The sequence below is a fragment of the Polychytrium aggregatum genome, assembly GCF_025602895.1.
Source record: "Polychytrium aggregatum strain JEL109 chromosome Unknown BJ171scaffold_12, whole genome shotgun sequence".
NCBI lineage: Eukaryota > Fungi > Chytridiomycota > Chytridiomycetes > Polychytriales > Polychytrium > Polychytrium aggregatum.
This window is the reverse complement of record NW_026516214.1, coordinates 72887-88749: the sequence shown is the minus strand read 5'-3', so window position 1 is coordinate 88749 and position 15863 is coordinate 72887. Positions and strand designations below refer to the sequence as shown.

At 55.1% G+C, this 15863-nt stretch overlaps 7 protein-coding genes across 7 annotated transcripts; 5 read left to right on the top strand and 2 right to left on the bottom strand.

Annotated features, from left to right (window-relative positions):
• Positions 1–79: 79 nt before the first annotated feature.
• Positions 80–1810, top strand: BJ171DRAFT_498375 (uncharacterized protein; the record flags this gene model as incomplete). The annotated part of the gene is made up of 2 exons (XM_053110357.1): positions 80–1211; positions 1719–1810. Coding segments are annotated over exons 1-2 (1013 nt in total), but the record flags the coding sequence as incomplete, so codon positions are not given.
• A 223-nt stretch (positions 1811–2033) lies between these two features.
• BJ171DRAFT_39183 (uncharacterized protein) lies at positions 2034–3139 on the bottom strand. Its single transcript, XM_053107162.1, has 2 exons — positions 2616–3139; positions 2034–2464 (listed from the first exon to the last, which is right to left on the bottom strand). Exons 1-2 carry the CDS (start codon positions 2845–2847, stop codon positions 2196–2198), a joined length of 501 nt encoding a protein of 166 aa, XP_052968079.1. The 5' UTR covers positions 2848–3139; the 3' UTR covers positions 2034–2195.
• A 358-nt stretch (positions 3140–3497) lies between these two features.
• On the bottom strand, positions 3498–4057 carry BJ171DRAFT_498365 (uncharacterized protein). The gene has a single exon (XM_053110356.1). The coding sequence runs from the start codon at positions 3756–3758 to the stop codon at positions 3534–3536; it is 225 nt and encodes a 74-aa protein (XP_052968078.1). The 5' UTR covers positions 3759–4057; the 3' UTR covers positions 3498–3533.
• Positions 4058–7747, top strand: BJ171DRAFT_498364 (uncharacterized protein). The gene has a single exon (XM_053110355.1). The coding sequence runs from the start codon at positions 4150–4152 to the stop codon at positions 7333–7335; it is 3186 nt and encodes a 1061-aa protein (XP_052968077.1). The 5' UTR covers positions 4058–4149; the 3' UTR covers positions 7336–7747.
• A 155-nt stretch (positions 7748–7902) lies between these two features.
• On the top strand, positions 7903–9470 carry BJ171DRAFT_612416 (uncharacterized protein). Its single transcript, XM_053115289.1, has one exon. The coding sequence runs from the start codon at positions 7918–7920 to the stop codon at positions 9391–9393; it is 1476 nt and encodes a 491-aa protein (XP_052968076.1). The 5' UTR covers positions 7903–7917; the 3' UTR covers positions 9394–9470.
• Positions 9471–10377: 907 nt separating this feature from the next.
• On the top strand, positions 10378–11397 carry BJ171DRAFT_580069 (uncharacterized protein; the record flags this gene model as incomplete). The annotated part of the gene is made up of 1 exon (XM_053114009.1): positions 10378–11397. One exon carries the CDS (start codon positions 10378–10380, stop codon positions 11395–11397), a length of 1020 nt encoding a protein of 339 aa, XP_052968075.1.
• A 64-nt stretch (positions 11398–11461) lies between these two features.
• Positions 11462–12468, top strand: BJ171DRAFT_580068 (uncharacterized protein; the record flags this gene model as incomplete). Its single annotated transcript, XM_053114008.1, has 2 exons — positions 11462–11964; positions 12099–12468. 2 exons carry the CDS (start codon positions 11462–11464, stop codon positions 12466–12468), a joined length of 873 nt encoding a protein of 290 aa, XP_052968074.1.
• Between the last annotated feature and the right edge of the window lie 3395 nt (positions 12469–15863).

Sequence of the window (15863 nt, the reverse complement as noted above, 5' to 3'; positions counted from 1 at the left end):
CACAGTGTACATGGATCAATGCATTTCTTTATTCAGTGAAGTCGTCGTCAGAGTCAGAAGTCAAGTCAAACGTCACACCATTGAGCTCGGGTGGAACAGTGAACACAGCAGGAAGCACAACAACATCATCCTCGGCATCCGAAGCGGTGCTGATGTCGTCCACAAGTTCGTCTTCAGAGTCAATGTCGTCGCGCCACTCAATTTCATCTTCGAAAAAATCATGGCACCGGGCATTTTTGAAGACATCCCTGCTTTCCTTGGCACTGAGAGGCTTGAATTGAGGGTGATCCACCAAGGCTTCTCTCTTGCGCGCGAGCAGGTCCACGACGTCTTCGGGGATGGAGATGGGAAATGGGGGGTTGGTGACGTGTTTCGAATGAAACTTGCAAACGGATGCCCAATGGGCGGGATGCTGAGTCGTTTGGGCGTTGAAGAGCAGCCTCCAAAACTTCATTTGCGTCCTGTCACAATCAAACGACTTGTAGGTTGTGGCAAGGAGAGCGGTGGCGAATGGGTATCCGGCGACACTGGCAATCTTGAGGAGGGGGCGCACTGGAGTGTCATCGCTTGGGTGAATCGACATGTCACAAATCCGATTCAAATGCCCAATGCCCAAGAGGTAGATCGCGACAACGTCCCCGAGCTTGGCGGCCTTTTCGACGGCTTCGAAGTATGTCTTGATTTTGGATTGAGTCAGCTTGATCGTACCGTTGGAATTGATGACTCGGGTCATCATCAGGCGAGCAAAAACGGTCGCGGCGGTTGCTTGCTCGGCCTTTGTGTATGTTGTGGTGTCTTCGGGTGCGTCCATGATCTTCAAGAGCCATCGGTCGTCGAAACAGCTCGGGGACGGAGACGGATAGATCTGGTAGAGACGTCGTACTTCCTCGTCCAAAATCGTCGTTTGGACATCGAAACAGCCATTCTTGTTGACGAGGTAGTCTTCGTGGCTGTGGTAGATTTCCAACCCGGTGAAGCCGATCCAAAGGCGGTATTGAACCAACTTGGAGCCGCGGATGAGGGCTTCAAAGGTCTTGCAGGTTTGCTTGAGGCGGAGTATGGTGGGGATGTCCAGGAGCCAGAGGAAGGCTTCATTGGCCACGACGATTTCAGCTTGGGTCATAGGATTGACTCGGCGGATGGTGGCGACCTGGGTGACATGATCCGAGACGGGCTTGACCGTGGGGTACAAAACCGGAGAGGGCGGGGCATCATCGTGCTCGCGGACACATTGGCGCTTGGACGGAGACATGGTAGACTCGACGGGGGATGTACTGGTGCGCTTCATGGTGAATGTAGAGTGTAGTAAAAGTAGAGTGTAGTGTGTAAGTCGTAGGAAAGCACTGGAGAGGGTGGGTGCGGTGAGGTGCGGTTGCGTCGGAGACGGAGGGAACGGGTGTCCTTTTATCATCGGGGGGTGCGTCCGCTGCCTGCGTGCGCATGGGACATGTCGATTGGCTGGGGTTTGTTTCAAAATCGATAGCAAGGCATTCTCCTTGATGGGCGCCCCAGCGAGGATCGTATGATGCGAAAAAAAGATAGGCTTTGACATCCTGAATGCCAATCACCTTCATTTGATCCGTTTGGTGTGGTCAGCATGATGCATGCGACTCCTTCGAGTGTCCCGTTCTTGTCTCCCATCACACCACTCGGGAGGATGCGGCGCAGCATGATTTTCTGCGGATCTTGTTCTCTGGCGACGACAAACACATACCATGCCGTTTGGGGTAGTCCGCATGACGCATGCGGCTCCTTCGAGTGTCCCTGGCTTGTCGTCCAATGCACCACTCGAGAGGGTACTTGCTTTTTTTCCTTGCCGTTGGGTTTTTTCTCCTTGATGTGATTTGATTTGGGTGGAGACCACATACTCCGAGGCGCACGGAGGGTATCTGGCTGGCCGATGATAAATAGGCCATCGTCTCCCGCATCGAAGTTCTCATCCCCACCAGTCTCTACTCGACTACGACCTACCTCTCTACAAGCGACTACGCTCTACGACTTACTCCAGGTTCGTGCTCTCCCACGCACACTGTAGGATGCTGACATGATCCCAGTCACTGACACACCCACTTTCTATTCAGATACAGACATGTCTACTCCTTCCGCCTCTTCCGCTGTCCCTCTGCGCTCCCTCCGTTGCGCTGAAGTCCTCGAAGATGGCACTCGCTGCCCCGGCCGCGCTGTCCAGACCGGCCTCAAATGCAACGTGCATTGTACCAAGCCTGGCTACAACCATCGATGCCCCTATGCCACCGGCATGTCGGGTTACACTCTGCAGTGCTCCAAGTCCTGCATGGAGGGCTTTGACGGGTGCTTCCATCACCGCCGCTTCCCCGAAGCGGACTATGTGGGTCGCTGCACCCACATGACCAAGAAGTCCGACTTGAAGATCCGCTGTTCGTGCAAGTCGCTTCATGGTCGCAATGTTTGTGAGTGGCACGACCGGTATCCCACGCGCTCCTATCTGGAGGTGATGCAGGTGGATCGCAAGCCCGCCGCATTCGACGAGTCCGACTCGGACAACGAGCCCGGACCATCGACTCCTCGTCGCACCCATATGAAGCGCACTACCCGCGCCCCCGAGGCCTTTTGGGATGCCGAGGATCACGACGAACCTGCTTTTGTCTCCCCCGAGCAGAAGGCCGCCGATGCCAAGAAGGCCGAGGAACTCGCCAGGATCGTGAGTGCACTCATGTCTGTCTCGGACAGAGGCGAGGCCATCGATACGGATGCCGTCAGCAAGGTGAGCCTCGGACCCGCAGCACCCAGTCCTGTCTTTCTCGCTCTCAATCGCGTCAATGTTCTCAACTGGCTTCTCTGCACCCCAAAGATCATTGCTGGCGTCATGAGTGAACGCTCCCCCAGAGAGCGTCACTCCTTCACTCCCGCACCCAAGGCCTCCAAGGGCACCAAGGTCAAGGCTGAGCGTGGCTGAATGAGTGGTGTATTGTTTTGTTTGTCGACACAGTCATGAATACATTCGCGCTGCGCCACTCGTCGACAATGGACATGGGTCATGGTGGTGTTTGGCGACCAGGACGGGGGGATGATCTCCATGGTTTCAAAACCGTTACTGCGAAATCGCAGGCATGTCCACTCACACTGATGCTCAACACAAGCGACTCACATTCTACACCCGGGCCACATACACTGCCACACACAGCCTCGGGCATGGTGCGATTGCAGCGCTGCTTCGCCACACCAGGGAACCAAGTCCCTGGACGACAGGGACGATTTGGCGGCATACTCCACTACTGCGCTGTCCGGGGCCACACAAAAGTCTTGCACATCCCCAGTTCCCTCAGGCATTCCCTTGCCCTCGCATCCCGCAGTGCACCCGAACCAATGCCAGCCCCTCTCAGCCAGACCGTTCGTCCCGTCTTCCAGACCTTCGATTCCGCCGGTGTCGATGCGGTCCAGCAGCTCTTTCCGTTCCACCAAGTCGAGCATCTCGATGTCTCCGGTCTTGTGATCGTTCGCTCTGCCTGTGTGAGCACCACTGATCTGGCCAAGTTCGCTCAGCGCCTCTCCGATCACTTTGTCGTCCGCGTGTGTGTCCCGCTCCAGGCCGATCTCGATGGCGAGTTCCCGATCGCCCTTGGGTCGTCCACTCGATCGAGGAGCGCAACGGACCTCGAGTTTGTCGAGTTTGCCCGTCCCGGCGACACCTTCAACTTTCCCGAGTACAAACGCAGCAACAGCGAGCTCCCCCAGACCCATGGGGCACCCTTCATTCCTGGCAGGCTGACCCACCACATTCCCGAGCCCGGTCTCGACCGCTTCCATCGCCAGTACCTCGCCAAGTACTTGCAGGGCTACCGTGTCTCCATGATCGAGCGCACCAGCGCTCTCTTCAATTTCTTCATGGATCTCGATGGCAGCCAGCTTGCATCCCAGCATGCCGATGGTGCCCATGGTCTCTACAAGGCCATGTATGACCATGTCAGCAGCACCATCAACGACGCCCCCATCGTCACCATGCGCACCACCCACGATGGCTCGAAGATCGCGGGCTGCCATTTCCATTGGCCCAATCTGCAGATCACTCCCGACAATGCCAAGCACGTGATCGATCGCCTCAAGGCTGGTGCTCCTTCCTCTGTCCCCGACACCTTCTTTGACTCGAGCGTCTATCGTTCGGGTCTGCGTATGTTGCATTCCTGGAAGCAGCGCAAGGAGTCCGACACCAGCTTCAACGAGCATTACCACATTGCCCAATGGGACTACGCTGATCACCAATGGGTCAGACGTCCCGGTGCCGCCTTCACCGTTGCCGACCTCAACGCATTCTCCATCCGTCTCGGAACCGATGGCAGCGACTCTGTCCCTGTCGATCTCGCTGGTGACGGCGATGATATCAGTGTCGACGGCGACTGCGCATCCAGCGCACCCGTCGATATCCCAGCCGACCTTCACGGCGATCTGGTCGAGTTCGTCTTCGACAACTTTGATGTGCAGGAGCGCGACCAGATCAGAGTCGATGCGGCCAAGATCTACCGCAACCCGGTCAACCCCTTCCTGTATATCCCCCTTTCTCATCGCCTCTGCTTCTTCAAGCTCGATCAGCACAAGCGCTCCAGTAACACGCAGTACATCCGCTTCGATGCCGAGGGTGCTGCTCGCATGTGCTGGGATGTCGACTCGTGCAAGGGGAAGCGCTACAAGCCCGTCAAGCTCACCAAGGTCCCCAAGGTGCTTCGTGATTTTTTGAAATCACAGCTGAGCCAGAAGAATCTGAAGCGCAAGTTCAGTGCAGCCACCGCATCCGAGACTTCGACTCTGGCAAAAAAAGTCGTCGCCCCCCTTCAGACATCGTCCTCGGTTCCTGTGTATATGGAGGATGTCGTTGTCATTGATCATTCGTTGCTGACCGCAGCAGGCGACAAACTCAAGCCCATCTTCCAGGGATTCGTCGGTGCCCATTTCCAAACCATCCGCGACATTCGCTTCCAGCACTCATCTCTGCTTTTCAATGCATCCTTTGGTGCATGCCCCGACCAGGATTGCCGCGAGCCCTTTGCCTCCCCCAAAGTTGCCGGGGTCAAGTACTCGGATGGATCCGTCACCATTCGTTCTTTCGATGATGGGGATGGTGTCGCTGCATGCCACTCCCCCGTCGCAGTCGCTCTCAAACCCGAACACAGAACCACCGTTGATGCCTGGATCCGGGCATCCATCAACGAAGACGACCAGCTCTCTGGAATCGTGCAGAGAGTCGCATCTCATGAGGTGATCGCTGAAGAAATCATCACCCTGATCGACGAGAACTTTGGCAAGCCCCGCGAGACCATTCACAACCCCCGTCTCTCGCCTTCCGGTGCCCACGCTGATATTTCGTCCTCCTGTCGTCACTGCGGTGGTACCACCCGGGCTGATATCGAGGGTGGTGGAATCTCGGGTGTATATGCGCTCGCCCTCATCCGTGAACAATGCGAGACTTGCCAGAAATTCAATCCTCCCTACCCTATCGTGGCTCAGAGCAAGAACATGATGCTCGGGGCTGCTCTCGACAAAGTCCGCCAGAGGTTCCCCGACCGCACCGCCTTTGCCGGGATGGGGTTCAGCCTTCAGCTCCAGAACAACGGGTTGGTCAACTTCAACAACATCACCATCACTTCGCCTGCCGACGACGATGGTATCGACCTCAGAATTGGTGAGCGATATCTCAGTGACGATCTTGTCGTGTTCACCGACGCGAATATCAACGCTGCCTTCATCCAGGCCCTGGGATGCAAGCCAAAGTACGTGGCCGAGTTCTTGTACTCGATCATGAGCGACGACATCTACGTTCGCGATTGCAAGAGCCCAGAGGCCTTCACGTTCGCCTTTCCCAAATGGCGCTCCAACACGATCGAGATCTTCATCCTCAATGTCACGCCCGACAGGAATAGCGTCTTCAATAAGGCCTTCATGAGGGCCATTGACTTTTACGAGAATTCCCCCCACCTGGAGCACGCCCCGTTTATGGCCACAAAGCTCCAAAAGTACATCAACAAAGTGGGGGACGGTGTGCAAAACACCCCGCTCCAGCGCATGATCGCCAGCCTCTTCAGTCAAAAGTTCGATGAATTCTGGGACAAGCTCGATCACTCCACTACCACTGTACTCTTCGAGGATGGCACGATCCTCGACCTGATCAGCGGTGCTACTCACAAGGCTACCAAGCACGACATGTTCTCCACCAGTCTCAAGCTTCCATACAACGCAGCCGCTATCCACAATGCAGAGAAGAAACAGGAAGTGTACAAATACCTCCTTGACCTGCAAAACCAGGATGCTGATGTCGTCGAGTATCTCCTGCTCTACTTCTCGCTTTGCCTGTCCTGCGCCAAAAACGGAGAGATGGCTCTGTTTGTCATTGGTGATGGAGAGAATGGCAAGAGTCTGCTCCTGGAGCTGCTTCAGAATACCTTTGGCCGCGAGTTCTGCTGCGCATTCAATGCAGACATCCTGACCGAGAAGCCCAAGAGCACCAACGAAGTGACACACCAGTTCATTGGGCTGCTGAGGGCTCGCTGTGCAATCGCCAACGAGATCCAGGACGGCGAGACGCTGCAAGAGAAGGTCCTGAAGCAAATCACCAGCAATGACGTCCTCCAGATTCGAGAAATGTATCATCACTCAGCATCATGGGTGCCTCGCTTCAAAGCCATCATCTCTCTCAATAGCTTCCCTCAGATCTCTGGGGCAACCAGGAGCGGTGGCGGTGCTCACGGTACACTGCGTCGTATCGTCGTCGTTGAGTTCCCCATGAAGATCGTCAAGAAGAATCCAGAGGTCGATCAAATCTTCCCATTTGAACTCCCGGTGGACCCCGAGATCGTCAACAAAGTCAACTCCACTGCCTGGCGCTACGCACTCCTCGGCCTCCTCATCGAACGATTCCCCAAGGCGTCCGACCCACGCAACAAGCTCTCGAGCCCTTCTTCATGGCCTCTCGCCATCACATTGGCCACCGAGCACTACACCCAGAGCCTGGATATCGTCAAGGTGTTCCTGGAGAGCCAGTACGAAATCGACATCACGGGAAGAAAGGGCATGATCGAAAAAACCATTCTGTATCGCCACTTCGTTGCATGGGTTCACTCAAAGTTCGCCGAGCTCTATCCCAAGGTCGCTGACAAGATTGCACTGAAGCACATCGACAATCTCGCATCCAGATCGCAATCGATTGCAGAGCACAAGGAATTGGGGAAGATATGTGCACCCTTCTTCAGCACGTCTACCTTCTTCCGCCCTTTCGACAAGTTCAATGCCAAGTCCAAAACCAAGGCGTACATCGAAGGACTCGTTCCTCGCAAGGTGGATCAACAGGCCGATATTCCGATGGAGTGAGATGTGCACCCCATGCACACATCGGTGGAAACGGGTGAGGAAATCCCGATGGAGTGGGGTGTTTGCTGGGCGAAGAACTTTTCCTCTCCATGATCTCAGTGTGGCCATTTTTCTCGGTGGAAACGGGTGAGAGGGTGGTGAACGATGGAGTGCCGGTCGTTCCCCGGACCTTTGTCCCAACAAAACGCAAATGCAAATTTTTCAATTTTTTCAAATTCACTTTTTTTTTCAAAATGGTCTGAAATCTTGAATTTGTTAGTGTTCTCACCCGTTTTCACCGATACCCTCTCCATGAAAAAAAGGGGGGCTTCCCGTCTCCACCGAGACATTTTGGCACTCGACGAGATCACTCCATACATTCATGAAATCAAAAGAACTGAATATACATTTCCTCTCCATAACCAAACAAAAATATCATCATGGAGTGGGGCATGTGTGCCGTGGCAATGAGTGATGGAGTGGTGGCATGGTGAGGCCGGGATTCTCGGTGGAGACCGGTAGTGGCACTTGCACACTCCATGCCGAGCATGTGCGCTGGATCCGCCTGGTTTTTTGTCTCGGCCCTGTCTCAGTGTTCTCATCATGCACACAACGATCGACTTGCATATTGTGCTTGCTGATGGTGTCGTTGTCCACCCCACCCCCAACGTGAACGACATGATCAAGTCCGTCGTGTTGGGCTACGACCCCCTTTCGATTCCGCGTATGCTCATGAAGATCGAGTCGGAGCCTGTGATCTACGAGCCCCACCGTGACCAGCGCGATGGAAAGCTCTGGTACTTTTGCGATGGTCTCTGGAAGAAGGCTCCACACAAAGAGGCGTTCGTGGCACTCCTTACCGATCCAAAGGGGGGCTTCCAGCGTTTCGCTCGCTTGCTCCTGGAGCAGTACCGCCGTCGCCTGGGTACCCTGGCTCATGCACCCGATGCATGCAAGGCCACCTCCAAATCCATCGAATCGGTGCACGCTCTGGCTGGACACTGTGTTACATGGCTGAAGGGCTGCATGCACGACACCGACGTCGCTGACTGGTTCGACAAACACCACGAGCGTGCGTCGACGGTGGCACTCTTCAAAAACAAAGCGACACTGGATCTCACCAACTTGGTGTCCAGATATCCAAAGCCCAGTGATGGCTTTTGTGTCACGTTGCCATACGACTTTTCCCACGACCTCGTGCTCTCCAGTCGCACCGATCTCGATGTGATGGAGTTCCTCTCGACCATCATGAACAACGACACCGAGACGGTGGAGTACCTTCTCGATTTCCTCTCCCTGTGCATCAATTTCATCGACAAGCCAGACAAGTTCGTTCTCTTCATCGCCGGCCACGAAAAGACCAGCGGCAAGCACCTGCTCTTGCGTCTCATCAAGAACGCACTGGGGGACATGGCGATGTCCTTCCCGGGTGAGCTGCTGCGCCACACGAAGCAGACCGGAAGCGAGGACGTCACCCCACTCTTCAATGGGATTGCGAAATCACACGCCGCACTGGCCATCGGCGTGGGCTTCAAGAGCAAATGGACGATCGGAGAGGGTACCCTTCTCAAGCTGGCCACGTGCGATCGCATTTGTCGACGCGAACCCCTAAGGCCCATTGTCGAGATGCGCATGGAAAAGTACAAGACCATTGTGTCCGTCGACGGTGATGGCCCATTGACCATTGATGTCACTGGCGACATGGTCACGGCGTATCGAAGGGTCGCTGTCATTCATTTGGATCGTGTGGTCGTCCCGGAAATGCAGGTGGCAGAGCCTGGCACCAACCAGATCTACCTGCCCGACGACATCGGGGAGAGTGTCGACAGCAGCGATTGGGGGATGGCGCTGCTCGGGATGCTCATCAGACGTTTGAGAGTCATCACGAAAACCCCCAGGGCTTTCTCCACCGATGCAGGCTGCTGCGCAATGGGTGTGCAGCGAGCGACCATGAAGCTCCTGCCTCAGTACAACCCACCATTCCCCGGAACCTGGGGTCACTTGCACGAGGTCGCGAAGAGCGTGAGAGTACCAAAGACACAGCCAAAGTCGAAGCCAAAGACAACCAAGAGAAAGTGAGAGTCGTGGGGTGATGCCATCCTGTGGGGTGTCCATTGGAATATGGAGTGCGCAAGTGCCACTACCGGTCTCCACCGGTCACCGTGCCCCCTCCATGACACCACTCCATCACTCATTGCCACGGCACACATGCCCCACACCATGATGATATTTTTGTTTGGTTATGGAGAGGAAATGTATATTCAGTTCTTTTGATTTCATGAATGTATGGAGTGATCTCGTCGAGTGCCAAAATGTCTCGGTGGAGACGGGAAGCCCCCCTTTTTTTCATGGAGAGGGTATCGGTGAAAACGGGTGAGAACACTAACAAATTCAAGATTTCAGACCATTTTGAAAAAAAAAGTGAATTTGAAAAAATTGAAAAATTTGCATTTGCGTTTTGTTGGGACAAAGGTCCGGGGAACGACCGGCACTCCATCGTTCACCACCCTCTCACCCGTTTCCACCGAGAAAAATGGCCACACTGAGATCATGGAGAGGAAAAGTTCTTCGCCCAGCAAACACCCCACTCCATCGGGATGTCCTCACCCGTTTCCACCGACCTCAACCGGTCATTTCTACCACTCCATGATTCGTGAGTTGTACGCTCTCGTGCATTAGATTTCCAGATTCATGGAGTGGGTGTGTCGGGGTTGTGCATTAGAATTCTGCATGGAGTGAGTGGTATTTGTGTCTTCATTTGTTCTCAAGAAGTGATGTTATCGAGTGAGGGTGTGGTTGTGTCGGTGCTGTGTATTAGAGTGGATCAGCTGTGCATCAGGTATGGAGCGGGTTGTACACGTACTGGCTGGCATTGCACTGGCTGCCTCATATTCCGCAGACTCGTCGCTGGGTGTGAGTGATCTGCTCTCGACACACCTTCCATGGGGCTCTGCTGGCTGGGGCGACTTGCCCCGAGTCTCTCGAGGCTTGCTGATGATGCCATCCCGCACTTTTCCGATTTTTTTTCCATCAAATACTTCAGCACAGTGCCGAGCAGCGATCATGCCCAAGAGACATTCATCCTCCAAACGCCGCCCGGGTGGGGCTTCAACGAATGAGGACGGATGGCCCGACTACGCATGTCAGATCCTCTTCGAGGACGGTACCTTCTGTGACGAAGATGCGATTCACGGGGCGTCCTTTTGCAGCGATCATCTGAAGAGCGTTTTGCATTTGCGCGCAGATGGCAAATCCCCCGACTCCATGCGTCTCTACGCCGCCGCTACCGAGAGCGACAAGGACACGAAACGGGTCTTCAAGAAGGGTGAGTACATTTTGACCGCCGATGGTGCGGCCCTGATGCAGAGACTTGGTCACTCGTTCGATTGCCCTTACCGGGGCGAATGGACTTACACCCACGACCATGACAACTTCTCTGTCGATTTCTTGCCCAGGCTCACCGACAGCACCAGCAAGGCCAATGCCGAGTACACCGTGTCATCTTACTCGACCGCGTGCATCCTCTACGCCACAAAGGACATTGCCGATGGAGAGGAGATCTGCGTCGTCCGTCCCTCGATCGTCACGGATCACGTCAGCGGCGGGAATCGGCTCTCTGTCTCCAAGCTCACCAAAAAGACCAGTGCCGCCGCGAGCTCGGGTGGTGCCATCTCTGACAACAGCAACCACCGGCTCCGCCGAGTCGTCGAGGGCACCAAGGATTACGACACCGTGATGAAGGTCGCCGAGAAGGCCTTTGACAAGCTGACCAGCAAAATGAAGGTGGTTCTGTTTGCACATGTGCATGACTTTGAGGCCGACGAGGCTCGCCAGTGGCTGCATCACAATGAGATCCCGTATAGGGTGGTGAACCTGGAGCATGACCCGTTGCACATGGAGCAGGCTCTGCAGGTGATGTTTGACGATATCGACCCCCCTTTGATCGTCATCAACGGCGATGCCTATCCTCTCACCAGTGACTGGAAGGAAGACGATTACATTGTCAAGAAGGCGCGATCGACGACCCGCATCCGCGCTCGTGAGGCCGCCGGAATCAAGGACGACAGCGAGTCCAGTGAATGATGGAGGGATTGGCGATTGACTTTTTTATCACGGGTCCTGTAAGTACCTGTACCCCGTGATCGACATGATTCTCTCCATCGACGCTGGCTTGCGCAATCTCGCACTGTGCACGCTGCACCCCACGACCCGCAAGATCTTTAGCTGGCGCAAGCTGGATGTGTGCTCCGGCCGCACTTGGGACCCCGTTGGGGTATGCTCGAATCTGAAACATTTGCTGGACCTGGAGCTCGCTGACACACCTCCCCTGACCCATATCGTCCTCGAGTCCCAGCCCGCCAGCAACAACAAGACCTGCGCTATCAACCATTTCCTGATGAGCTACTTTGTGCACCGCTATGGGGCTCACTCGAAAGAGCCACAGCTCGTCATCACCGCCGCCAGGAGCAAATTCAAGGATCTGGGTGTACCCAAGGAAGACCTTGTGACGTATTCGCAGCGCAAGGCGTGTGCCGTCCAGCAGGCCCTCAAGGCTCTGGAAGAAACCCAGGAGGATGAAAAGTGGCTGTGGTCCTTCCAGAACACAGCCAAGAAGGACGATCTCGCCGATGCTTATCTGCAAGCGCTGTGGTACGCAAAAAAAATCTCGTCCAAAGCCAAACACAAACCGACCCCGCCTTAATCATGAGCGCCACTCCGCATCTCCCCATTTACCGCGATGGCCGCTGGTTGACCAACTACGAACCCGCTTGTGAGATTGACAGCGCCCTCTATTCCATGACCGGTGCCCACAGCAACGAGCAGTACAAGCAGGCCCTCCAGAGCATCGCATCGACCCTGGGGCCGTACAAGTCCTGGACGTCACACGTCAAGGACGGTGTGCAGGCCAATGCCCAGATGCAGCGCAGTCAGCACCAACCCAGCCATCCATACCGAACACACGACAAAGTTTTCAAGTACTACTTCCCTCCCGGTGCCCTCCACGCCCAGAAGCACAACTCACAACGCCACAGCCAGATCCAACAGGGTCAGCAGCAGTACAATGATACCCATGCTGTGCAGCAGAAGCAATTCCCCAGTGGACACTACAGCCAATCCAATAAAAAACGGGACACCCGGGATTTTGACCATTGATCGAATATTTTGTTACCCAAAACCATCGCGCGCTGACCATGACCATTCGCCACACATCCGACTTTCGCACCGCCGCATTGCGATGCTACGATCTCATCCATAGCCTGCGTAAGGTCGCCTCCATATTCAGTGTATCCAAGAGCACCATCCATCGATGGCACCGAGGATGCAAGCTGGATGACCCATCCCGGGTCCCAGCTCGCAGATCCACTTTCTTCGAGCAGGCATGTCCAGTCATTCGCACCCTGATTGAACAGGACCCGTTCCAGACTGGTCCTGTGTTGCGATGCAAGCTCGAGTCCATCCTCCAGAGGAAAGTATCACTCTCACTCTGCCACACTGCCATCCAGCGAGCAGGTCTCTCACACAAGAGGGCAACACACCTCTACAAGTCCAAGCGACTGGATGAGCGAGTGGCACAGTTCAGGGACCAGGTCCGCTCCATCGACCCACGACGATTGGTTTTTGTCGACGAGACAGGGATCAGGAGATCCATTTTCCCTCTCTACGGATACTCACCGAAGGGTGCTCCGCTTCGCCAGCGCAATCACATGAAGCACAAGTCTGTCTCGGCTGCATTTGCCATCAACCACTCTGGTGTGCTGCATCGCATGTACATCCCCACATCATTCAAGACACACTCGATGGTCGAGTTCTTTGAGCGAGCGAGCTTCCCAGACGACTCTGTGATTGTGATGGACAATGTCAGCATGCACAAGACAAGGGCTGTCCTGGACTGCATCGAGCGCCGAGGATGGTCAGTGATCTTCACCCCACCTGCCTCGCCCGACTTCAATCCCATCGAGAACTTCTTTGGGATTGTGAAGCATCAGTACAGGAAGGCAGCAACGCTGAATGCCTCCGAGGGGTTCAGGATCGGGATGGTGACCCTGTTCGAGTCCGCCGTGCGGAGGGTGCTTCCAGATGTCTTCCCACGGCTGATTGAGCGCGCGATGCGTTTCTGGGCGTGAATCATACCATCGAAAAAGTGCGTCAAATTCACCCTTGGTTTTTTCTTGCCTATGGGTAGAATCAACGGGGTGTCGAAATCGCGACAGATGCCTCCCCGCAAGAAAAAATCTCCTCCCGACCCAAATCCAGATCCTGGGCAGCCCCGCGACGAACATGCTGCCAAGAAACTAGTCATCAAATCGTGTCGTGCCTGTGGTCTGACCAACCATGTCAAGCCCTTCACCAAGAAGTGCAAGGCCCGAACCGAGTTGGCCCCCCCTTCTGACTCAGCGTCTGTCTTTGGGGCCGTTTGCCAAGCACCCCCTCCAGACGAGTCCAGTGAAGACATCGCTGTTCCGGCCCTCGTGGTCGAGATGCCTGCACCCAAGGTCCTGATCTGCCCGACCTGCAAACAGGAGGGTCATGGGAGAAGCAACAGCTCCAAATGTTCAGCGAACAAACCTCTCTGGAGCTCTACTGAGCCTGCCTGTGAACCAAACGAGTATGCCAAGGCCGAGTACTCGATCATCAAGTGCACTCTTGACGCCATCATCAAGAACGGCGCCTTGCACGACAAGATCGAGGAGACTGTCCGGGCCATGACACACGTGCAGTACGAAGCATCTCGGCTCCTGGAGCTGCATCTCAGGCGATGCTTGGAGGAGGGCATCACCATCCCCACTGTGTCGTCGAGCGATCCTTCGTTCGTTCGAAAGTGCTTCAACATGGTGCAGAGAGGAACAGTGGGTGCCAGGACGAACACCCCAGAAGATGACAGGCATCTCCTCGACACATATGAACTGTATCGAAGTACATGGAGCGATTCGTGTGTCCTACCTCCAGTATCCCTTCCAAAGGGTACTGGGTCCCAAGTCATAGATCTGGCCATCAAAACCTATGCAGTCAACTGCGAGACACACATTCTCGATCGGTATTGGTCTCTCCTCCGTCGATTCTGCAATCTGGTACTGGTTGCCCCCAAGGGTGTGAAAAGGCATACACACGTTGACGAGTGCATGAAGCTGATGGAGAATCCCCTCTCCGATACACTCCTCGTTGATCTGAGGAAATCCTTCACACACCATGCCGAGCAGCTCTACAGCTTTCGCTACACAAGCCACCAGAGCCTGTACAAAGTCGTACCAGTATTGGCCAGTGAAGTCTCTCGCCTGACCCACCGAAAGGAGACACTGTTCGTGGCGACCATTCGAAACAGAATCATCCCCAGGCTCGTGAGGGGAACCGAAGATCTGAAAGAAGATCGTGGACGACTGAATGAGGAGATGTGTCGCGCTATCGAACGTAGGCAGTCGGATCAATACAACGCACTCCATACCCAGCACGAGGAGGTGGACAAGAAGATCGCTGTGAACATGAAGCGGATCAAGCGCCTCACCGACCGGCTTGCCCAGACCAAGAAGCGCCTCAACATCCCTCGAGCACAGTGCACCTTGGTCCCGCTCTGCGATGCCAGAGCAAAGTATGTCAAGCTCGATACCAAAGCTATGTATCAAATTCTTGGATCTCAGACTGGCACTGGGCTCAAGTGGGACGACCTGAAGACCAAGGTCAATGGCACCACAAAACAAGAGATCTTCTGGCGAAACAACTTCAAGCTGGAATCGAGACTCTTTGGTGTCAGGAAAGAGGGGAAGCAGCTCTTTGGTTGCGAGATCAGCACCGATGGGGTCGGGTGCTCGATCACCACACTCAGATATAAGATCCTGGAGAAGAAGGGCCCCGATGCCAAGCCGGTACCCAAGACCAAGGTGAACACACTCACTCCCGAGCAGAAGATCCAGTCCGGGGTCGGTCCCATCGACGACTCTCGGACCACATGGATCGGGATCGACCCTGGAGTGGGATCGATCTTCACCGCTGTCAATCGAGCACCCGGTCAACCATCCATCCAGGAGCAAGACGGTGTCAAGGTGACCAAGGCACAGCGTGCCAACGAGAAGATCGTGTCGTTCTCCAACAAGGAGTACCAGCATCGAACTGGCACCAGTCAGGCGACCAAGTGGATCCAGAGCACCCACAAGGCCCTTGGTCTGCAGGAATGGATGAGCACCACACCAAGTCCCAAGATCCCTGGGTTGGCTTCCTTCCTGCGATACATTCGCCATGTGTTCGATGGAGACATGCTGGACAAACAGCTGTACTTCAGCCTGACCCGGCGGCGGCGATTCAAGCGACTCGATCTCCACAGCAAGCGACAGCGCACCGTCCACGAGATGTGCAAGCAAGTCATTGACCAGGCAGCAAGGGAGACCGAAGTGGTGATTGCCTTTGGGAATGCATCCTGGAAACAGGGGAAGGGATATGCCTCCAGTCCCAGGAGACTCAGGTTTGCCAAGTACTTTGAGCAGTTCCACCACCACCAGAGACGCCCACCAGACCGAGCCGTCTCCAAGATCCATGTGTGCTCGGTGAATGAGTTCAAC